The sequence below is a fragment of the Salmo salar genome, chromosome 04 (genome assembly GCF_965601325.2).
Source record: "Salmo salar chromosome 04, fSalSal1, whole genome shotgun sequence".
In the NCBI taxonomy this organism is placed as follows: domain Eukaryota; kingdom Metazoa; phylum Chordata; class Actinopteri; order Salmoniformes; family Salmonidae; genus Salmo; species Salmo salar.
In genome coordinates, this window is record NC_138294.1 from 26518546 (window position 1) to 26543273 (window position 24728).

The window sequence follows — 24728 nt, forward strand, 5'->3', positions numbered from 1 at the left end:
TTAAAGGCAATGCTACCAAATACTAATTGAGTGTATGTAAACTTCTGACCCACTGGGAATGGGATGAAAGAAATAAAAGCTGAAATACATCATTCTCTCTACTATTATTCTGACATTTCACATTCTTAAAATAAAGTGGTGATCCTAACTGACCTAAGACCGGGAATTTTTACTAGGATTAAATGTCAGAAATAGTGAAAAACTGAGTTTAAATATATTTGGCTAAGGTGTATGTAAACTTCTGACTTCAACTGTAATGGCAAATAATGTTTTGGTTTGACAGAGAAGGGAAACTCAGTCCCTGCAATGATACAAAAATATACAAGTCAGTCAGCACAGAGTCAATTTTGTATTTCATTTAAACAAAATGGTCATACTCACATAACGTTAAGTACAGTACTTTTATTGCACACAATTATACATGTGACAAGTAAAATAACTTTTATCTGCTACCCTCGCTTTAATAAAATTAATTTTAGAATGCCTTGGAAAAGGTTCAACATAACATTACACACAGCTTCTCTACTTCATGTCAAGTAAACATGAACTAAGGCATATCATTTCTTCATTATAAAACACCAGCATCAAACAACAGGACAAGGTTAAGGTTGTCACTCTTCATAAGTAAAGCATTTTTACAGACACCATCACACCAACCATCACCATATGATTTACTCTGCCTCATCAAACTCATTCTTTCTTCAGTTCACCTCATCCAGTTCCCTATACATCCAAAACCAATAGAATTCACTACAAACAAACTAGCTAGTACTACATAACATGTTACTATACTCTATACATGGCCCATGTGCATTTTCTGCTGGTGTATCCTGAGGTAGCTCCTCTCTGAGAACCTCTTCCCGCAGTGCGTACAGGTGAATGGTCTCTCTCCCGTGTGGACCTTCAGGTGCGTCTTCAGATGGTGCTGGTGGGAGAACCTCTTCTCACACTGGGGGCAGCTGTAGGGTTTCTCCCCTGTGTGGACCCTCTGGTGTCTCTTCAGGTGGTGCTGGTGGGAGAACCTCTTCTCACACAGGTGGCAGCCAAACGGTTTCTCCCCCGTGTGCATCCTCTGATGGCTCTCCATCTGTTTGCGGAAACTGAAGACTTTCCAACAGAACGAACATGGGAAGCACTTCTCTTTGCCACCAGATCTACTGATAGAGTTACTACTACTGTCATTTGTCAATGGGCTTGTGTATCCATTTACTGTTGAGGCACTGGCATTGTCTGAGGTCTGGTTTAACATTAGGAGAGTTTGAGGAGGACGGCCAGGGATTGTCTGTGTTGTCGCAGGGTCCATGTTCCAGTTGATAGATCCTATAGAAGGCAGGCTGAAGGCAGCACCTGTTAGGGGGTTAACCTGAGGCGCCATCAGTCTCTCTGAATCACAACTATAGGAGCAGGACGGAGCATCACTAGCAGAGTCTGTGTCTGTTCTCTCCTGCCGCATACGGACACTTCCTCGTCCCCGCGGACCAAATCTAAACCTCGCCCTGGTCTCAGCCAGTCTGTTGCCATGGAGACTAAGTTCGGTTGTTGTTTTGTATTTGACAGTCTGTTTCTGGTTGTGGTTAACAGTGTTGTTCCCCATCCCAGAGTTGAGGACACGGTCCCATCCACTGACCTCCACAATGTCGCTTCTGGTCCCAGCCTGCTCAGTGATGTCATCCTCTGGGCCCTTGGCTGCACAAGTCTGGGAATCCAAGATGGCCGCCCAGTCTCCTCTGTTTGCCTCCAGCCAGCCACCTTCAGGCAAATGTTACAATCCAGACTTAACAACAGAACAAAAATCATAGACATGGATTTTGTGCGTGTTATTTGCCTGGTGATATCTATGACTGTTATGTTGATATACATTGTATTGTTTATTTTTATATTTCATACAAATTGTATTGATATTGTTTTAGAAATAAAGTACTCATACTGTATGTAGGTTATATGTATTTCTCCCTTACCTTGCTCCCCCATCTTTAGTCCACTCAGCAGGTCAATGCTCTCTGGTCCATCTTCTATTGTCTCCTCTTTGACCAGCAGCAGATCAGGCTTCCCATCCTCCATGTCTACTGACTGTAAGAGATACAGAGTGAGAGGATGTTGGATCAAGAATTCTGATATGAGCACCCTGCTATGGAGCATCTTCTGGTTGGGCAATGAGGGATTGCTATGAGTACTATGCAAACGTGTTAGTTAATTTGACTACCTGACACTCTTTAATGGTTTGATACTTCAAACGCAGGGTCCCACACTTAAAACAAAACTAATCAACGCCTGGGCCCGTATTCATAAAATCTCTCTGAGTAGGAGTGCTGATCTAGGATCTTTCCATATAATCAGATTAATTATGACCTAAAAGGCTAAACTGATCCTAGATCAGCACTCCTACTCTGAGAGGCTTTGTGGATACAGACCCTGACCTAATACCATTCAGACAGTAGTTCACAGTGGACTCACCTCAGTGAGACTGTGTGTGGTCCTGTGCTGCTCAGCTGGTACCTCAGTGGGTTCAGGAGGAGGTGTAGTCTGGTTGTCCTCCATGACCATGGTCCCCTCAGGGTTGCCCAGACCCTCCTCCTTCACCAGCAGCACCTCTGGACCCTCCTCCTCCTGGAAGAGAGAGGTGATACAGATTACACAGACATACTCCCTCAGGTACGTAAACACAGATAATAAACACACTTTCAACATGGAGTGTTGACCCATCCCCACTATGTTTGTATGTATTAAGGATCCCCATTAGCTGCTGCCAAGGGAGGACCTACACTTCTTGGGGTTCAGCACAATGAAAACATTACATTACCTTTCACAACACATTAAGTGTGTGTCCTCAGGCCACTACTCTACTATCACATATCTACAACACAAAATCCTTGTTATTGTGTGTGTGTGTGTGTGTGTGTGTGTGTGTACGTTCTACGTTTGAGTCCTATACTGTAGTTACAGAATGACTTCATTGTTGTTAAGCCCATCATGGAGGACATAAATGATGTTGTGGGTAAATATGAGTCAGTTATGATGTGATCAGACAAACCTGACTGAACTATTTTGACGTGTACAGTAGGTGTTTGTTAGTGTGTAGGTATCATTAGTAAGTAGTCTGGTTATAATGCTCTGTCGGGGGTATGTAGAATAGGGTGAAATCAGGGTTCTGTATACACAAAGCCTCTCAGAGGAGTGCTGATCTAGGATCAGTTTTGCCTTTTTAGATCATAATGAATAAGACTATGTAGACAAGTGGGGACCTGATCCTCAATCAGCACTTTTACTCTAAGAATCTTTGTTGGGCCCGTTTGCAACGCCAGGGTTGTGGGTTCGATTCCCACGGGGGACCAGTACACAAAAATTACAAATAATGTATGAAATGTATGCACTCACTACTGTAAGTCGCTCTGGATAAGAGCGTCTGCTAAATGACTCAAATGTCAAATGTCAAAATGTATCAACAAAAGCCTCTCAGAGTAGAAAATTGGTCGTAAGTGCTGAGAAGAAACATTTTACTCCTACTCTGATGGGTCAAAATAAAAGCTGTGTGTGAAGCCTCTTTAGCCATAACAGTCCCACCTTGTCAACAGATATTTAGGAGACCCCATGAGCTGTCCTAACCAGTTAAGAGTTACCAGCAGGTGTCTTGGTAATGAAGTGAGTCAGTGGTTCCTGTGCCACATGCAATTGCTTTGAAGTTATTCAAATAATGTTTTGATATGTCTATATGATCAATCCATAAATAATCTAGACCCTTTGGCAATTTTGACAATGATTTCACATGGCCTATTTCACATGATATGCCTAAATACTTATAACCACTAGGCTAATAAATAAACACGTTTTTTTTCTCGATTATTTAATTACCAACATCATGCTATTTCATGTTATCCCTTTGGAGCGCAACATCACGTTGTTATAAACAAGAAAAGCCTAAATCGGGCATGCCGGGAAGTTGGGCAACTGAAAGCATTTAGGGCTTATGTTAACTTTGATTGTGTCCGATGGAAAAACCTTCCAAACGTATGCAACATTATCGGCAAGTGATTTGATAAACGGGAGTTCAAAGTTGTTAAAGGGAAGTGACGGGTGTTGGTACAGTATAATGGTAATATTGTCAAAATTCAGCTTTTAACAATCATAAGAATTGGTAAGAAAAAAATGTAAAAGGGTTATGCATGCCAACATATTAGGCGATAATTAAGAGGAGGCAAAGTGATCGTGTCAGGTGAATATTATATCAAACGTTTTTACCATTGCAACATTTAATGTACAGTCACATTCACCGAAGTTGTCAGAAGCGTGCTATAGAGTTCATAACTGGCGATGCCTCATTGTGATTGGTTATTCCCTATCATTTGCAACATGTCAATGAGCGTCATCACTATCTTTCCTTTGCGGTAACTCAAACTGTCGTGATTACCAGCTGAGAAACCTTTCTGAGTTGATTTTACTCCTGGCTCAGAGTTGGTCTGGGCAGTGTCTCGACGTCATCCTAAAACCTACTCTGAGCTGGGGGTTATTTTAGTCTTAAAACAGGTTTTAACTGCTGGGATCTATTCTGAGATGCATTGTGGATACGGGTCCAGATGTGATTTATACTAAAGAGAATCTCAATGAAAGTCTTAGGATGAAAAGTCCCATTTTGTGTTTATTAAACATAAACAAGTTTTAAATACACCATATGAAAACCACATACACATGTCTCAACTAAAAATCTGCATGAAGTTGATAAACTGCATTCATTTCTCATTAAACATGTCTTGGGGCGGGGTGAAGTAGTTGATTGGAAGTAATGAAACAGGTATTTGTGAACATCATATAGCTTACAGTACAAACACAATATGCAACAGACTTTTTAGGCTTATGTGGCTTATACACTGAGTGTACAAAACATTAGGAACACATTCCTGCTTTTTCCATGACATAGACTGACCAGGTGAATCCAGGTGAAAGCTATGATCCCTTATTGATGTCACTTGTTAAATTTACTTAGATCCGTGTAAATAAAGGGGAGGAGACAGGTTAAAGAAGGATTTTTAAGCTTTGAGGCAAATGAGACATGGATTGTGTATGTGTGCCATTCAGAGGGTGAATGGGCAAGACGAAAATGCCTTTTAACGGGGTATGGTAGTCGGTTTAAGTGTGTCAATAATTACAACACTGCTGGGTTTTTCACACTCAACAGTTTCCCGTGTGTATCAAGAATGGTCCACCACCCAAAGGACATCCAGCCAACTTGACACAACTGTGGGAAGCATGGGAGTCAACATGGTCCAGCATCCCTGTGGATCGCTTTCGACACCTTGAAGAGTTCATGCTCTGACGAATTGAGACTGTTCTAAGGACAAAAGGGATGCAACTCAATTTTAAGAAGGTGTTCCTAATGTTTTGTACACTCAGTGCATATCTCACACAATGTCTGGATGCAATATTATACCAAGGAATATTCCAAATGCATCTGTGGGTCTTTTCTGCTGACAACAATGAAAATGTGTCTTTATTGCAGGATTTGATCTAAACGTCAGAAGCTATCGAGTGGAATGATTACTTTCTATGTTATTGAGTGAAATGGTTTTTCTGCTGGTGTATCCTGAGGTAGCTCCTCTCTGAGAACCTCTTCTCACACTGCGGGCAGCTATAGGGTTTCTCCCCTGTGTGGACCCTCTGGTGCCTCTTCAGGTCACCAGCCTGGGCGAAGCGCATGTGACACTGGGTACAGCTGTAGGGTTTCTCCCCTGTGTGGACCCTCTGGTGCCTCTTCAGGTGGCCAGCCTGGGCGAAGCGCATGTCACACTGGGTACATTTGAATGGTTTCTCCCCTGTGTGGACCCTCTGGTGCCTCTCCACCTTCTGGGAGCAACTGAAGCCTTTGTTACAGAACATGCAGAGGAACCGTTTCTCTTTACTATTGCCTGATGTAGCTCCCCCTCCCTGAGCCTGGGCTCTAGCCCTGTTGTTTGAGTTCAACACCTGATCGAAAAGGACGTGGCCGTGTGAATCTGAAGGTCCCATCGACATGGACACTGGGTCGTGATGCCTGAGCTCGTGTAAAGGGGAGTGGGTAACAACATTTTTATTTGTTTCTAAGCTTTCACTGTAATCTAAGAAATCTCTGCCCTGTGAGAGTCCGTCTCCTAGGTGACTATCTGCATTCCATGTGGGAGGAGCATCGCCCTCCACTTTTACAGTCACTTCCTCTACAACCAGACCCTCCCCTTTCTTATCTAGGCACCCTTCAGAGTATACACTACTACTGTACCGGTTCCAGTCCCCTCTAGACAGATCAGTCTGTCTCTCTAAACCCAAGGATATGTTGCCAGGGTCCATCTCTGTAGCGTAAGAACAAGACGGATCATTGCCAGTCTCTAACGCGTCATCTGAGTCCCGATGGGATTGAATCGTCCTCGGGCTTAGGTTACCGTAAAGTAAATACTCTGAGCCGAGAGCAGGAGGACAGCCCCGTGTCTCCAGTCTTTCTGGGTCTGATCTGTGGTCAGATCCTGTGAGTAAAAGCCTTTGTGTTACAGTTAAAGTCTTGGTATCTGTCTCTGACTTGAGGACGGCGTTCAGCGTTCCACTGACCTCCGTGATGCTTCGTCTGGTCCTGGGTTGTGCTGGTGAGGCGGTGGGATCCTCTGGAGTGGCAGGAGCGCCCACTGTAGCTTCAGTCTGGATGTCTCTGCTGTGCCGTGAGTCCTCCTCTCCTTCAGACCTCTCCTGCTTGACCCCAGGACCTGCAGTCTCTGCATCTGCAGACTGACACAAGAAGAGAGGAGGTTATTACCAGTACATGAGTTGAATTGGATAACAATGTCATGGGGAAGTCTCACAAGCTCCCCTATGGCAGATAAATGAGGATGCACATGTAAGCAAGTGAATAGCTGGGGATCGGCAGCGTAGCCTAGTGGTTGGAGCGTTGGACTAGTAACCAAAAGGTTGCAAGATCAAATCCCCGAACTGACAAGGTACAAATCTGTCATTCTGCCCCTGAACAAGGCAGTTAACCCACCGTTCCTAGGCCGTCATTGAAAATAAGAATGTGTTCTTAACTGACTTGCCTAGTTAAATAAAATGGCTAAGGGGAGCCTTTCTGAAATAAACTGGTCACATTTGATGTACTGTAATTTTGATGTAACACTATTACACTAACCTCTATCACGATAACGTGTTGGGTTGAGGTTCCACTCTCCTCATCAACAGTGATTGGTTGGTCATCTCTCCATGTATTGTGTCCCGCTGGCTTCACAAAGCTCCTGTGGCCTCCAGTGAGATGTCCTTCACCTGAGAGAGTGATTGGGGGAAAGATGGGGTTAAGTTCGGTATTGTCAATGCTCAACGGTATATTGTACACTATTGACACTGTCGAGAATTGGCTAGGATATAAGGCAACACTTTTCATAACTTCTTGATACACTATTTATTAATTGATGTATTATGTTCCATGCATCACATTGTTTTCATTGAGTAAATAATTTGAAATGCAGTAAAAAAACATTTTACATTGAGTCATTTAGCAGACTCTTATTCAGAACGACTTACAGGAGCGACTAGGGTTAAGTGCCTTGCACAAGGGCACATCGACAGATTTTTCCCCTCGTCGGCTCAGAGATTCGAGCAAGCGACTTTTTGGTTACTGGTCCAACACTCTTATCCGGTAGGCTACCTGTAGCCCCAATCAAGAATCTGGTTAGAATATAACATTGGGTCTTTGCGGAAGATAGGGGAATTATTGCACACTATCCAAAAACTGACCAAGACCCAATTCTGGGTAACACATCTGGGCCCGGTTTCTCGATAGCGATGGAATTTAGGTTCACGAGTGTTTTAACGCTTCATCTTTCCTACAACGGCCTAATATGTAACATATTTCCCAAAACACCAAGCAGAGAGAACCTTTGCTTAAAGCCAATTTATGCTTGATCCAAAGGCTCCGTACGCAGGGTGTGATGCAATTGCGGAGCATTCGGAGGCTTGTGGAGGCCAAATCGAGCTCCGTACAGCGATGCCATGCGCCTCTTATATTTTGTAACAACGCAGAGGGCTCCGTATAGCTCCACATTGACATGATTGGTTGACGGTAGGTGGGGGTGGTAAATCCACTATAAACACAAACTCACTTCCTTGACAACCAATGAAAAGCTATCAGAAGAAGTTCACAAATAAAAAACCTATTTATGATACCTCGTGTAGGGATTTCAAAAGACACAAAAATGTGTTTGAACTCCTGGAAAGAGATTGGGAAGGTAATAGGCGCGGTAAAGAGGTCAATGGAATGCAGACCGTAGGGGATAGAAGGAACTTGGTTTGGCGCACATTCAACAAATCTGATCTAACAAAGTGGATATTTGTCAAATCCATCATGATTGATCTATTGTAACAGGCCCAGAATGTGGTTACTCAAATCCAATTTGAATACATTTGGCTCTTTTCGCTGCATAACATTTAGAGGTTGTCACTTTTCAGGTTTAGAAAAAAAGACTGCTAAATGCTAGCTCCCATTCGTATAAACTGGTAGCATAGCTAGCATACAGAAAGCGGTGGTGGTGGTCGTCGGTGGTGGTAGTTTTAACTGACAATGACATCGACATGTATTGGGCTTGACATCCACATAAGCATTATACTCAGATTTTTACCTCAACATAGTGTGAAATAGACATATAAACAATAGCCAGTGCTGTGTTTTCATGGACGCCAAGGGAAGCCAGGCTTCCCCAAATATTTGACCAATACATTTTTTTTAAAGGTCTCTTTCATCTCTCTGTTTTTTTCAAAATGTTCCATCTATTTGCAAGGGGCTGAATTTCACGGGAGAAATCATCCGAGCGAGGGAAACAGCCCCCTCTGTCTCAGTATGTGAAGCCCATGTATCTGATGCTGTCTGGAACAAAATACATGTTGCACCGGAGCATTTGATTGATTGATGCCAGCAAGCATTTGGCCTCCCTTGATAAACATTTTTATAAAATAATTAGCCAATCAGCGTAGGTTGTCAGTATGTTGTCCCGGCGCAGGAAAACGCCAGCCAAGGGAGGCCAGTTTGGATTCGGCTTCACACCAATCAAATCACATCCTAAGCAAAACGTCATTATTGTTTCTGGTCTGCAGTAGCTAGCTTGCTAAATTGGCCATGGATGGAGATGGGGATTTTGACTTGTGGTTTTGACTTAATTCTCTGTACAGGCCAATGATTATGATGGCGATTCAGATCTAACCATGAATTAATGTTGTACCACTGGCCTGAGACGATTGAAGGTCAATATGTAGTCTAGATGTAGCCTTGAAGGCTCACATTAACTAGCTAGCTAACTTAGCTGGTTCATTGTTGCCCATGTGAGGAAGTCAGGATTGTATGCGTTTTAGCTAGGTAGCCGATGACAACAAAAACTAAAAGCGTGCTGTATAACAGAGCCATAGACCGTTTTGCCAACATCAAAGAGAGGAGGATGGCATTGGTGTTCAGGTCTCCGGCAGCCTCTGGAACTGCCGGTCTGCGGCCAACAAGGCAGAGTTCATCTCAGCCTATGCTACCCTCCAGTCCCTCGACTTCTTAGCGCTGACGGAAACATGGATTACCACAGAAAACACTGCTACTCCTACTGATCTCTCCTCGTCTGACCACGTGTTCTCGCATACCCCGAGAGCATCTGGCCAGCGGGGTGGTGGGACTGGAATCCTCATCTCTCCCAAGTGGACATTCTCTCTTTCTCCCCTGACCCATCTGTCTATCTCCTCCTTTGAATTCCATGCTGTCACAGTCACTAGCCCATTCAAGCTTAACATCCTTATCATTTATCGCCCTCCAGGTTCCCTTGGAGAGTTCATCAATGAGCTTGACGCCTTGATAAGTTCCTTTCCTGAGGATGGCTCACCCCTCACAATTCTGGGTGACTTTAACCTCCCTACGTCTACCTTTGACTCATTTCTCTCTGCCTCCTTCTTTCCACTCCTCTCCTCTTTTAACCTCACCCTCTCACCGTCCCCCCCTACTCACAAGGCAGGCAATACGTTTGACCTCATCTTTACTAGATGCTGTTCTTCTACCAATCTTACTGCAACTCCCCTCCAAGTCTCTGACCACTACCTTGTATCCTTTTCCCTCTCGCTCTCCTCCAACACTACTCACTCTGCCCCTACTCAGATGGTATTGCGCCGTCGCAACCTTCGCTCTCTCTCTTCTGCTACTCTCTCCTCTTCCATCCTATCATCTCTTCCCTCTGCTCAATCCTTCTCCAACCAATCTCCCGATTCTGCCTCCTCAACCCTCCTCTCCTCCCTTTCTGCATCCTTTGACTCTCTATGTCCCCTATCCTCCCGGCTGGCTCGGTCCTCCCCTCCTACTCCGTGGCTTGACGACTCATTGCGAGCTCACAGAACAGGGCTCCGGGCAGCCAAACGGAAATGGAGGAAAACTAGCCTCCCTGCGGACCTGGCATATTTTCACTCCCTCCTCTCCACATTTTCTTCCTCTGTTTCTGCTGCTAAAGCCACTTTCTACCACTCTAAATTCCAAGCATCTGCCTCTAACCCTAGGAAGCTTTTTGCCACCTTCTCCTCCCTCCTGAATCCTCCCCCCCCTCCTCCTCCCTCTCTGCGGACGACTTTGTCAACCATTTTGAAAAGAAGGTTGACGACATCCGATCCTCGTTTGTTAACCTGTTATGGCTAGGGGGCAGTATTTTCACAGCCGGATAAAAAACGTACCCTATTTAATCTGATTATTACTCCTGCCCAGAAACTAGAATATGCATATAATTATTAGCTTTGGATAGAAAACACTCCAAAGTTTCTAAAACTGTTTGAATGGTGTCTGTGAGTATAACAGAACTCATTTGGCAGGCCAAAACCTGAGAAGATTCCATGCAGGAAGTGGCCTGTCTGACAATTTCTTGCCCTTCTTGATTATCTCTATCCATTACAGAGGATCTCTGCTGTTACGTGACACTTCCTACGGCTCCCATGGGCTCTCAGAAGGCGGCAAAAAGCTGAATCGTGGCTTTGCAGGCTCTGGCTGAAAAAAAGTAGCGCGTTTGGGTAGTGGCTGGTTACAGTACTGTGAGACTCAGGCGCGTGCCCGCGTCGACCCCATGCTATGTTTTCTTTCGTCTGTTTACCTAAACGCAGATTCCCGGTCGGAATATTATCGCTTTTTTACGAGAAAAAATGGCATAAAAATTGATTTTAAACAGCGGTTGACATGCTTCGAAGTACGGTAATGGAATATTTAGAAATCTTTTGTCACGAATTGTGCCATGCTCGTGACCCTTATTTACACTTCGGATAGTGTCTTGAACGCACGAACAAAACGCCGCTATTTGGATATAACGATGGATTATTTTGGACCAAACCAACATTTGTTATTGAAGTAGCAGTCCTGGGAGTGCATTCTTACGAAGCACATCAAAGGTAATCAAACTTTTGTAATAGTAAATCGGAGTTTGGTCAGGGCTAAACTTGGTCGGTGTCTAAATGGCTAGCCGTGATGGCTGGGCTATCTACAGAGAATATTGCAAAATGTGCTTTCACCGAAAAGCTATTTTAAAAATCGGACATATCGAGTGCATAGAGGAGTTCTGTATCTATAATTCTTAAAATAATTGTTATGTTTTTTGTGAACATTTATCGTGAGTAATTTAGTAAATTCAGCGGATGTTTGCGGGGGGTATGCTAGTTCTGAACGTCACATGCTAATGTAAAAAAGCTGGTTTTTGATATAAATATGAACTTGATTGAACAAAACATGCATGCATTGTATAACATAATGTCCTAGGGTTGTCATCTGATGAAGATCATCAAAGGTTAGTGCTGCATTTAGCTGTGGTTTTGTTTTTTTGTGACATTATATGCTAGCTTGAAAAATGGGTGTCTGATTATTTCTGGCTGGGTACTCTGCTGACATAATCTAATGTTTTGCTTTCGCTGTAAAGCCTTTTTGAAATCGGACAGTGTGGTTAGATTAACGAGAGTCTTGTCTTTAAGACATGAAGGTCAGTCAATACGGAAAATTTCAAGAACTTTGAAAAAGTTTCTTCAAGTGCAGTTGTAAAAACCATCAAGCGCTATGATGAAACTGGCTCTCATGAGGACCACCACAGGAAAGGAAGACCCAGAGTTACCTCTGCTGCAGAGGATACGCTCATTAGAGATACCGGCATCAGAAATTGCAGCCCAAATAAATACTTCACAGAGTTCAAGTAACAGACACATTTCAACATCAACTGTACAGAGGAGACTGGCTGAATCAGGCCTTCATGGTCGAATTGCTGCAAAGAAACCACTACTAAAGGACACCAATAAGAAGAAGACTTGCTTGGGCCAAGAAACACGAGTAATGGACATTAGACTGGTGGAAATCTGTCCTTTGGTCTGATGGGTCCAAATGTACGATTTTTGGTTCCAACCGCCATGTCTTCGTGAGACGGAGTACTGTAGGTGAACGGATGATCTCTGCATGTGTGGTTCCCACGGTGAAGCATGGAGGAGGTGTGATGGTGCTTTGCTGGTGACACTGTCAGTGATTTATTTAGAATTCAAGGCACACTTAACCAGCATGGCTACCACGCATTCTGCAGCGATACGCCATCCCATCTGGTTTGCGCTTAGCGGGACTATGATTTGTTTTTCCAACAGGACAATGACCCAACACACCTCCAGGCTGTGTAAGGGCTATTTGACCAAGAAGGAGAGTGATGGAGGGCTGCATCTGATGACCTGGCCTCCAAAAACACCCGACCTCAACCCAATTGAGATGGTTTGGGATGAGTTGGACCGAAGAGTGATGGAAATGCATCCAACAAGTGATCAGCATATGTGGGAACTCCTTCAAGACTGTTGGAAAAGCATTCCAGGTGAAGCTTGAGAGAATGCCAAGAGTGTGCAAAGGGTGGCTACTTTGAAGAATCTAAAATATATTTTGATTTGTTTAAAACTTTTTTGGTTACTACATGATTCCATATGAGTTATTTCATAGTTTTGATGTTGTCACTATTATTCTACATTGTAGAAAATAGTAAAAATAAAGAAAAACGTAAGTGCATGAGTAAGTGTCTCCAAACATTTGACTGGTACTGTATATCAAGGTGATATACAGTTGAAGTCGGAAGTTTACATACACCTTAGCAAAATACATTTAAACTCAAGTTTTTCACAAATCCTGACAGTTAATCAGAGTAAAAAATCCCGGTCTTAGGTCAGTTAGGATCACCATTTTATTTTAAGAATGTAAAATGTCAGAATTATAGTAGAAAATGATTTATTTCAGCTTTTATTTCTTTCATCACATTCCCAGTGGGTAAGATGTTTACATACACTCAATTAGTATTTGGTAGCATTGCCTTTAAATTGTTTAACTTGGGTCAAACGTTCCAGGTAGCCTTCTACAAGCTTCCCACAATAAGTTTGGGGAATTTTGGCCCATTCCTCCTGACAGAGCTGGTGTAACTGAGTCAGGTTTGTAAGGCCTCCTTGCTCGCACACGCTTTTTCAATTCTGCCCACATATTTTCTATGGGATTGAGGTCAGGGCTTTGTGATGGCCACTCCAATACCTTGACTTTGTTGTCCTTAAGCCATTTTGCCACAACTTTGGAAGTATGCTTGTGGTCATTGTCCATTTGAAAGACCCATTTGCGACCAAGCTTTAACTTCCTGATTGATGTCTTGAGACGCCAGCAGCATACCACCCTGCATCCCACTGCTGGCTTGCTTCTGAAGCTAAGCAGGGTTGGTCCTGGTCAGTCCCTGGATGGGACACCAGATGCTGCTGGAAGTGGTGTTGGAGGGCCAGTAGGAGGCACTCTTTCCTCTGGTGTAAAAAAATATCCCAATACCCCAGGGCAGTGATTGGGGACACTGTTTTGTGTAGGGTGCCGTCTTTCGGATGGGACATTAAACAGGTGTCCTGACTCTCTGAGGTCATTAAAGATCCCATTGCACTTATCGTAAGAGCAGGTGTTAACCCCAGTGTCCTGGCTAAATTCCCAATCTGGCCCTCATACCATCACGGCCACCTAATCATCCCCAGCTTACAATTGGCTCATTCATCCCCCTCCTCTCCCCTGAAACTATTCCCCAGGTTGTTGCTGTAAATGAGAATGTGTTCCTCAGTCAACTTACCTGGTAAAATAATGGTAAAAAAAAAAATGTTGCTTCAATAAATCCACATAATACACAATACAAAATAGAAGGAAAATGATCTATTTTGTTAAGTGCACCAGTTCCTCCTGCAGCAAACCACCCCCACAACATGATGCTGCCACCCCGTGCTTCTCGGTTGAGATGGTGTTCTTCAGCTTGCAAGCACCCCCCTTTATTCTCCAAACATAACGATGGTCATTATGGCCAAACAGTTCTATTTTTGTTTCATCAGACCCGAGCACATTTCTCCAAAAAGTACAGTCTTTGTCCCCATGTGCAGTTGCAAACCGTAGTCTGGCTTTTTTATGGCGGTTTTGGAGCAATGGCTTCTTCCTTGCTGAGCGGCTTTTCAGGTTATGTCGATATAGGACTCGTTTTACTGTGGATATAGATACTTTTGTACCTGTTTCCTCCAGCATCTCCACAAGGTCCTTTGCTGTTGTTCTGGGATTGATTTGCACTTTTCGCACCAAAATAGGTTCATCTTTAGGAGACAGAACGTGTCTCCTTCCTGAGCGGTATGACGGCTGCGTGGTCCCATGGTGTTTATACTTGCGTACTATTGTTTGTACAGATGAACGTGGTACCTTCAGGCTTTTGGAAATTGATCCCAAGGGTGAACCACACGAGTGGAGGTCTTTTTTTCTGGGGTCTTGGCTGATTTCTTTTGATTTTCTTATGTCAAGCAAAGAGGCACTGAGTTTGAAGGTAGGCCTTGAAATACATCCACAGGTACACCTCCAATTGACTCAAATGATGTCAATTAGCCTATCAGAAGCTTCTAAAGCCATGACATCATTTTCTGGAATTTTCAAAGCTAAAGGCACAGTCCACTTAGTGTATGTAAACTTCTGACCCAATGGAATTGTGATACAGTGAATTATCAGTGAAATAATCTATCTGTAAACAATTGTTTTGAAAAATTACTTGTGTCATGCACAAAGTAGATGTCCTAACGGACTTGCCAAAACTATAGTTTGTTAAAAAGAAATTTGTGGAGTGATTGAAAAATTAGTTTTAATGACTCCAACCTAGGTGTATGTACATTTCCGACTTCAACTGTAGATACTGGTAGGATCGAAAGAACGGCAGCGCTGCTCTCGGATCAGTTTTCTCCATTCAAATCATACCTTAACATAAACATGATTCCACAATACAATCAAGATCATTGAGCACATTAGGCTACATTTCATTAAACATATTGAGGCAAAAATTAGACAGACAAATAAAACTAAATTGAGTGAACATGTATTTCAATATCATTGAAACATACAGGCCTATATTGTAGGTAGGCTATATATATTTTTAAAGCAGTCATCTCAATTTTCATTTTTATTTATCTTTTATCCCTGCAATTGCAAAGACATTGGCAACTTTGTATTTGTAGTCAACTTCGGTGTGAAGTTTTCGGCGGTGACGGAGAGACGGATAACATAAATCTCCTGTGTATAAAGTGACGCTGGAGGGCATCCAACAACCCAGTCAGCTGTTCTACTTGTTGGCTGAGGCAGGCGTTCAATGACGTGCGTTTAAGTGCAACGTTAACTACGGTTTTGGGAAACAGCTTGGAGATTTAACAATCCTCCTACGAAGGTTTTAACGATATTCTTAACATGCTTCCGGGAAACCGGGCCTTGAACAAATACGCAGAGGGGAGCGGGGCGACTTAAGCCAATTTATGCATGATCCGAAAATGTGGTCGGAGGCTCCGTATGGACGGTGTGACGCAATCCGGGAGTCTCCGCACGCAAAGGCCAAATGGAGCTCAGTACCGCCCTGTATAGCTCCGCACTGACATGATTGGTTGACAATAGGTGGGGGCGAGAGGTCCTGTTAAAACACAAACTCACTTGCTTGACAACTTCCTTCAAAGTCTGTCGGTCCTGTTGTTTTTTGATAAAGAGCAACCTAGCGTGTGAGGCTTGGTTATGTATGACACGCTGTAAGAATTGTAAAGGATTTGGCCATGTTTCAAGTGTGTGCAGATAGATGGAGTACACTGAAGAACGGTGTAGTTAAAGCGGTCAATCGAATCTCCTACGCAGAGGTGAGAATTGACAAAACAAGGGATGCTCGTAAAGATATGGTAGTGGACGCACCACAGCCTGTAGTAAATGTTTGCTGCCAGTCAAAAGATACTGTGTGTTAAAAGGGTGGATTTTGTGGTAGTCATTGCCACAGCTATTAAATGTACGGCACAAGTCTCGTAGAAGACTAAGAAACTGGACATTATTGTGGCTGTGGCAGAAACGTTTTTGGGACTTAAAGATTTTACATCTGAAGACTTGCAAGGGGTACTGGCGCCGGAAGACCTGCCCGCCCAGTTTCCCCTTGAGCCTGAGTAGGGATCAGATCGGTGTAATTTTTTAAACATCAAAGTTGTTTGATTTAGTTTTTTTTATGGGTATTTTGATTCATTTATGGGAATCCTGTTTCCATCCCTCACAGTAGGTGGTGGGATGCACATTAAATTGTGCGATTGCCAATATACCATAGAATACAACTTCCTTCACAACAGCTCCGTGCTGCTCCGCGAAACGCAAGAGGTATGAATGTCCTGACTTCTGTAGCGGCCGTCTCACCGTAAATGCATAAACAATATATAGCCTACCTACAGTATAGGCCTATACTGTAGAAATCGTTTTCATGTTCATTCAATTTAGTTTGTATTTAGCTAATGTAGCGCATTAATGCAAAATGTACCTCTTGCCATTCCCCTGTATCGGTCCATGATCTTGACACTACTGGGACGACTGGCAAGGACGCGCTCTCGTATTGTCCTCTCTGCGCGCTCCCGTGACACCTTAAGTTCCTGTAGCTGTAGTTTCCTCCGCAATGCCCTGTTTTCTTTCTGGCTTTGAGTTATTTCCAAACGAAACACTGCATAGTCGTCGTCTACGAGTTTACAGATCTCTGCCACGGCTGCATTCGCTAGCACCTCCATGATGGAGGCTATTTGAGTGTGAAAAACAATACAGTTGGCCATTGTTAGCTAACATTAGCAGCTAGCTAGCGTTATATAGATAACATCTATCAACCAAGTCCTGTCTCCAACGCGTATGAAAGACAACCTGGGGTAAGTATGTGATGCTGTGCAGTCAAATGGTGTTAATAAACGTCTAAATCAAACCGCTAACGTGGAAATTGTTCTTCGTCACTGTTTACTTCCGTTTACGCTGAAGTGAAGAGAAATATCAGCGTCTCGTCAGCAACACGTAAAGTACTTCCGGGTCACGTTGTTTTAGAAATTCTTCAAAATAAAGGTCCCCCGAGTAATAGTAGAAAACTGTCAATAACCTGAATGTATTTAAATTTGTTCATATTTAAGTGACATTTGCACCATGTTCCAAAGTCATATGAATGCCCCCAATGCGAATCACTGTTAATGGAATACATATTGGCTTATAGAGCAAAAGTTTTGTAGGGTCTGTAGAATATATAACTGTTGTCATTTCAATGGGGCTGTTGCTGGCCTTTTGCTCCACCCATTCCACTGGGACCAACCTCAGTCCCCCATGAAATAACACCATACATTCTATAGACCCTACTGAGTATTTCCAACTCCACTTTTACATTGGCACAGAGAATAGTTTTTTCTCTCTAAGACAATAATGTAATTTATAGGCCTACAGTGTATTGCATTGGGAGCAATGGCATGAGTGGAGTAGAAAGGGCTTGCTGGGTATCTTAGACCACAGTCATCCAAGAAATAACACCATATATAGACTAGTACTAGATCAATAGGGTCTGTAGAATATTATGTTCTTTACATTCATTTACTCAAGTTCCAAGCATTTCTCAATGTGCTCCACATTATAATATGATGTATCTTTATATAAAGAGGTCATTCTCTTTTTAGTTTATTATTATTTTAACATTATGCACTATGCAAAGCTGCAAAAATAATTGATTTCGTATCATACACACAGCGTTTTACCGCAGTCTTTTATTTTGAAGGCAAAAATTGGAAAACTGGAAGTCTTAATGTTGCTGCCGGGAAACTAGTGTTGCTGCCATGACGCTTATAAGAGAAATTATGTTATTGGTTAGCGTCCGGTGTCTAAACACTTATGCCAGCATTCAAAACAACTAGGAATTCCAAATCAGAAACTCTGGAATCTTTCTGGAGCTAGTTCCCCCTTGGGTTGTGCCGTGGCGGAGATCTTTGTGGGCTATACTCGGCCTTGTCCCGGGATGGTATGTTGGTGGTTGGTTATATCCTACCTGTTTGGCCCTGTCCGGGGGTTTCATCGGATGGGGCCACAGTGTCTCCTGACCCCTCCTGTCTCAGCCTCCAGTATTTATGCTGCAGTAGTTTATGTGTCGGGGGGCTAGGGTCAGTCTGTCACATCTGGAGTATTAATTTGTCTTTTCCGGTGTCCTGTGTGAATTTAAATATGCTCTCTCTAATTCTCTCTTTCTCTTTCTTTCTCTCTCTCGGGAGCCCTAGGACCATGCCTCAGGACTACCTGGCTTGATGACTCCTTGCTGTCCCCAGTTCACCTGGCCGTGCTGTTGCTCCAGTTCCAACTGTTCTGCCTGCAGCTATGGAACCCTGACCTGTTCACCGGACGTGCTACCTGTCCCAGACCTGCTGTCCCAGACCTGCTGGAACCCTGACCTGTTCACCGGACGTGCTACCTGTCCCAGACCTGCTGTTTTCAACTCTCTAAGAGACAGCAGGAGCGGTAGAGATACTCTCAAAGATCGGCTATGAAAAAGCCAACTGACACTTACTCTTGTGTTACTGACTTGTTGCACCCTCGACAACTACTATGATTATTATTATTTGACCATGCTGGTCATTTATGAACATTTGAACATCTAGGCCATGTGCTGTTATAATCTCCACCCGGCACAGCCAGAAGAGGACTGGCCACCCCTCATAGCCTGGTTCCTCTCTAGGTTTCTTCCTAGGTTTTGGCCTTTCTAGGGAGTTTTTCCTAGCCACCGTGCTTCTACACCTGCATTGCTTGCTGTTTGGGGTTTTAGGCTGGGTTTCTGTACAGCACTTTGAGATATCAGCTGATGTAAGAAGGGCAATATAAATACATTTGATTTGATTTGAGTTCAAATCCCCAAGTTGACCAGGTCAAAAATCTGTCGATGTGTTCATGAGCAAGGCACTTAACCCCAATTGCTCTTGTAAGTTGCTCTGAATGACAAGTTGCTCAAGTCTCCTAAATGACAAAAAAAAACATGTAAATGTAAAATTACTCCTCCCAGGTCTATACCTCAGTCTTCAGAGTCATATATACTGAACAAAAATATAAACGCAACAATTTCAAAGATTTTACTGAGTTACAGTTCATATGAGGAAAAGATTCAATTGAAATAAATTCATTAAGCCCTAATTTATGGATTTCACATGACTGGGAATACAGATATGCATCTGTTGGTCACAGATACCTTGAAAGAAAAGGTAGGGGTGTGGATCAGAAAACCAGTCAGTATCTGGTGTGAGGTGAGGGCGGGGGATGAATGGCACGACAATGGGCCTCAGGATCTAGTCACGGTATCTCTGTGCATTCAAATTGCTATCAATAAAATGCAATTGTGTTTGTTGTCCGTAGCTTATGCCTGTGCATAACATAACCCCATCGCCACCATGGGGCACTCTGTTCACAACGTTTACATCAGCAAACCGCTCGCCCCCACGACACCATACACGTGGTCTGTGGTTGTGAGGCATATGGTAGAGAAATGTACATTCAATTATCTGGAAACAGCTCTTGTGGACATTCCTGCAGTCAGCATGCCAGTTGCACGCTCCCACAACTTGAGACATCTGTAGCATTGTGTTGTGTGACACAATTGCACATTTTAGTGTCCTTTTATTGTCCCCAGCACAAGGCACCTGTGTAATGACCATGCTGTTTAATCAGTGGCTTGATATGCCACACCTGTCAGGTGGATGGATTATCTTGGCAAAGGAGAAAGAGAGAGCGAGTGAGAGTGACCCTTCTACCACAAATACTTTCACCCTTCCACCATACAGCGGGTGAATGCAAGCATTTCGCGAGACTGTACCTCAAAACCTAATGTCTACCTAGCCCACAACTCCACCCTGGACTTGAACAGCCTCTACGACCAGGTCCACCTCTACAAGGCAGCAATCCCAACTTTTTCCAGGACCCTGAAGGACGTCACCCTCAATTGTAGCCCCAGCACCTCACACAGGAGCAACGGACAACCAGCGAGACACCCTCCCAGATGTGCAAGACCCCCTCCCGAAGGACCTGCACTGAGAGAACCCACCCCAAAAGGACCTACATCCAGACCACAGCATCACCAGCCACACCCCAACCAGCTAAGACCACCCCTAGCAAACCCTGGCCACACGCCACTGCGTCAAGGACCTCAACATGACAGCAGGACATATGCCCAGGCCGTGAGCAGAGCAACAGGCCCAACCCCCACTATTACAGCTGCCCAAGGACCCACTGGTTGCCCTCTAGGTTACAGAGAGCTGGTAGTCTCATCCACCAAACCACCAGGTGTGAAACAGTGAAGAGACTCAGGCGGTATGCTAATTTGGTATCGTGCAGACCTAACCCACACTATTAAATGAGTCAAAACAGGAACGTTTTACATTTGGCTAGAAATGAATAAGAGAAATGTCCTCATGTGTGCTACCTATACCCCCCCCCCCCCCCCCCCCCAATAGAATCCTCATACTTTAACGATGACAGCTTCTCCATCCTAGTGGGGGAGATCAACAATTTCCAGGCCCAGGGACATGTACTAGTCTGTGGCGACCTAAATGCCAGAACTGGACAAGAACCTGACACCCTCAGCACACAGGGGGACAAACGCCTACCTGGAGGTGACAGCATTCCCTCCCCCATATGCCCCCCTTGACACAACTAAGACGACATAACCAACGAAAACGGGTCACAACTGCAGATCTTTAGGACGCTGGGAATGTACATAGTGAATGGTAGGCTTTGAGGGGACTCCTACGGTAGGTACACCTATAGCCCATCTCTTGGCAGTGGTACTGTAGACTACTTTATCACTGACCCCAACCCAGAGTTTCTTAGAGCAGTCTGTAACGGCTGTCTGGAAGAGGGAACCAAGGTGCAGCAGAGGATGTGTTCATCATTAGAATTTTAATTAAAAAAAAACAAGAGAACACTACAAAATGAACAAAAACGACAGCAAACAGTCCTGTTAAGAAAATACTCAAACAGAAACAATTACCCACAAAACCCAAAGGAAAAACATGCTCCTTATGTGTGACTCCCAATCAGCAACAACGAGCTTCAGCTGTGCCTGATTGGGAGCCACACACACGGCCCAAAACAAAGAAATACCAAAACATAGAAAAAGGAACATAGAACGCCCACCCAATGTAACACCCTGGCCTAACCAAAATAAAGAACAAAAAACCCCTCTCTATGGCCAGGGCGTTACACAGTCACAGTCAGTCCACTGACACCCCTATCAGATCACAGCAGAATCACACTCTACTTGTACAGAGTTATGCTGAATCATGAGGAATCAAAGCCAAAGGAACTGAATAATATTAAGAAATGTTATAGATTGAAGGAAAAAATTGTAATAATAATGAAACAACAAATTCAATCCGTTCTAGACAATTTCCTGGATGAAATATTTCACTGTAATAGTGAAGGTGTAAACTTGACAGTAGAAAACCTAAACAGTATATTTGACCCCTCAGCTTCCCTATCAAATCTAAACATTTCAAGCAGAAAACCTAATAATATTAACGACAATGAAAAATGGTTTGATGAAGAATGCCTTCACTATGGTGAATCACTAAAACAATACAGAAATACACAATGGAAAAAGAAGGAACGACACGTCAGAAATCAGCTCAATGTAACTGACGAATCCATAGAATCGAACCACTTCTGGGAAAAATGAAAAACTCTAAACAAACAACAACACAAATAGATCTATCTATCTATCAATTTCTCCGATCTTTTTGGCTCTATAACAAAGAACAAACAGCAAAAACATATACATGATCAAATACAAATCTTAGAATCAACTATTAAAGACTACCAGAACCCACTGGATTCTCCAATTACATTGAATGAACTACAGGATAAAATACAAACCCTCCAACCCAAAAAGGCTTGTGTGGTTGATGGTAGCCTCAATGAAATTATAAAATATACAGACCACAAATTCCAATTGGTTATACTTAAACTCTTTAACATCATCCTCAGCTTTGGCATCTTCCCCAATATTTGGAACCAAGGACTGATCACCCCAATCCACAAAAGTGGAGACAAATTTGATCCCAATAACTACTGTGGGATATGCGTCAACAGCAACCTTGGGAAAATCCTCTGCATTATCATTATCAGCAGACTCGTACATTTCCTCAGCGAAAACAATGTACTGAGGAAATGTCAAATTGCCTTTTTACCAAATTACTGTATGACAGACCACCTATTCACCCTGCACACCTTAATTTGTTGATTTCAAAGAAGCTTTCGACTCAATTTGGCATGTGGGTCTGCTATACAAATTGATGGAAAGTGGTGTTTGGGGAAAAGCATACATTATAAAATCCATGTACACAAACAAGTGTGCGGTTAAAATTGGCAAAAAACACACACACATTTCTTTCCACAGGGCCGGGGAGTGAGACAGGGATGCAGCTTAAGCCCCACCCTCTTCAACATATATATCAACGAATTGGCGAGGTCACTAGAACAGTCTGCAGCACCCAGCCTCACCCTACTAGAATCTGAAGTCAAATGTCTACTGTTTGCTGATGATCTGGTGCTTCTGTCCCCAACCAAGGAGGACCTACAGCAGCACCTAGATCTTCTGCACAGATTCAGTCAGACCTGGGCCCTGACAGTAAATCCCAGTAAGACAAAAATACAAATTCCATCTAGAAACCGTTGCCCTAGAGCACACACAAACTATACATACCTCAGCCTAAACATCAGCTCCACAGGTAACTTCCACAAAACTGTAAACGATATGAGAGACAAGGCAAGACGGGCCTTCTATGCAATCACAAGGTGCATAAAATTCGACATGTCAATTAGGATCTGGCTCAAAATACTTGAATCAGTTATAGAACCCATTGCCCTTGATGGTTCTGAGGTCTGGGGTCCGCTCACCAACAAAAATTCACAAAATGGGACAAACACCACATGGAGATTCTGCAAAAATATCCTCTGTGTACAACGTAAAACACCAAATAATGCAGGCAGAGCAGAATTAGACCAATACCCGCTAATTATCAAAATCCAGAAAAGAGCCATTAAATTCCACAACCACCTAAAAGGAAGCGATTCCCAAACCTTCCATAACAAAGCCATCACCTACAGAGAAATTAACCTGGAGAAGAGCACCCTAAGCAAGCTGGTCCTGGGGCTCTGTTCACAAATACAAACAGACCCCACAGAGCCCCAGGACAGCAACACAATTAGACCCAACCAAATAATGAGAAAACTAAAAGACAATTACTTGACACATTGGAAAGAATTGACAAAACAACAGAGCAAACTAGAATGCTATTTTGCCCTAAACAGAGAGTACACAGTGGCAGAATACCTGACCACTGTGACTGACCCAAAATTAAAGACATCTTTGTTTATGTACAGACTCAGTGAGCATAGCCTTGATATTGAGAAAGGCCGCCGAAGGCAGACCTGGCTCTCAAGAGAAGACCGGCTATGTGCACACTGCCCGCAGAATGAGGTGGAAACTGAGCTGCACTTCCTAACCTCCTGCCAAATGTATGACCATATTAGAGACACATATTTCTCTTAAGATTACACCAACCCACTAAGAATTGGAAAACAAATCCAATTTTGAAAACTCCCATATCTATTGGGTGAAATACTACAGTGTGCAATCACAGCAGCACGATGTGTGACCTGTTGCCACAAGAAAATGCAACCAGTGAAGAACAAACACCATTGTAAATACAAACTATATTTATGTTTATTTATTTTCCCTTTTGTACTTTAACTATTTGCACATCATTACAATATATATATATATATATATATATATATATATATATATATATATATATATATATAAAATTGCTTATCACAAATCTCTTATTCATGATCAGTAACTTTCAAGCTCAGAGAAGATTTACATTTTTTAGAAGGAATAGTAATATTATGACTATTTCTACATCACCTCAGTAAGGTAAATATTAATCTGTCCTTTATCTTGCCTAGGTTTACTGTCTCTCTAAAAACAGGTATTTACAACCCTGTTTTAAATGACAAGTTAACAAATGGTTAATGAGGGGTATGTGGTTAATTACCTCCTTAAACAGAAGAAAGCAGGTTGTACACTCTGACCCAGTCAGTCTGGAAGATGATTGAGGGGAGGATGAAAAATATCTGATTTAAGGACAACTCCTACCTACTACCCAGTGCCATGGGAGGGGAATATTGGAAATGACCACAGAAGGTGTTGTTTTTGGACCTCTTCCCCAATGAAAGCATGACCTCAAGGCCATGTCATCTCAGCAGAACTGGCTTCCCTCCAATGGTTGGTTTAGTTAACCCTTGTTTTAAATGTAGTCACAAACATTTCAGAGCAAAGGTCAAGGCTTCCTTTCTGGGAATTCCATGTTTTCTGTTTTCCAGCCCACGG

The 24728-nt window shown here is 43.1% G+C and overlaps 1 protein-coding gene and 1 long non-coding RNA gene across 2 annotated transcripts; one reads left to right on the forward strand and one right to left on the reverse strand.

Annotated features, from left to right (window-relative positions):
- Positions 1 to 387: 387 nt before the first annotated feature.
- On the reverse strand, positions 388 to 17320 carry LOC106602620 (uncharacterized). Its single transcript, XM_082974211.1, has 6 exons — positions 16821 to 17320; positions 7136 to 7266; positions 6568 to 6741; positions 2455 to 2607; positions 1959 to 2070; positions 388 to 1749 (listed from the first exon to the last, which is right to left on the reverse strand). The coding sequence occupies exons 1-6, from the start codon at positions 17101 to 17103 to the stop codon at positions 794 to 796; spliced, it is 1809 nt and encodes a 602-aa protein (XP_082830337.1). The 5' UTR covers positions 17104 to 17320; the 3' UTR covers positions 388 to 793.
- A 5-nt stretch (positions 17321 to 17325) lies between these two features.
- On the forward strand, positions 17326 to 19685 carry LOC145878618 (uncharacterized). Its single transcript, XR_014392113.1, has 2 exons — positions 17326 to 18314; positions 18562 to 19685. It is a non-coding gene; the product is annotated as an uncharacterized LOC145878618 (long non-coding RNA).
- The last annotated feature ends 5043 nt before the right edge of the window (positions 19686 to 24728 follow it).

Excerpts from the sequence above, each read along its gene's own strand:
- LOC106602620 (XM_082974211.1), bottom strand. The coding sequence starts at position 17,103 with ATGGCCAACTGTATTGTTTTTCACACTCAAATAGCCTCCATCATGGAG. Across the intron at positions 2,608-6,567 it reads CCAGACGAAGCATCACGGAG|GAGGAGGAGGGTCCAGAGGT; the intron begins GTCAGTGGAACG and ends TCTCTCTTCCAG. Across the intron at positions 2,071-2,454 it reads CCACACACAGTCTCACTGAG|TCAGTAGACATGGAGGATGG; the intron begins GTGAGTCCACTG and ends TATCTCTTACAG.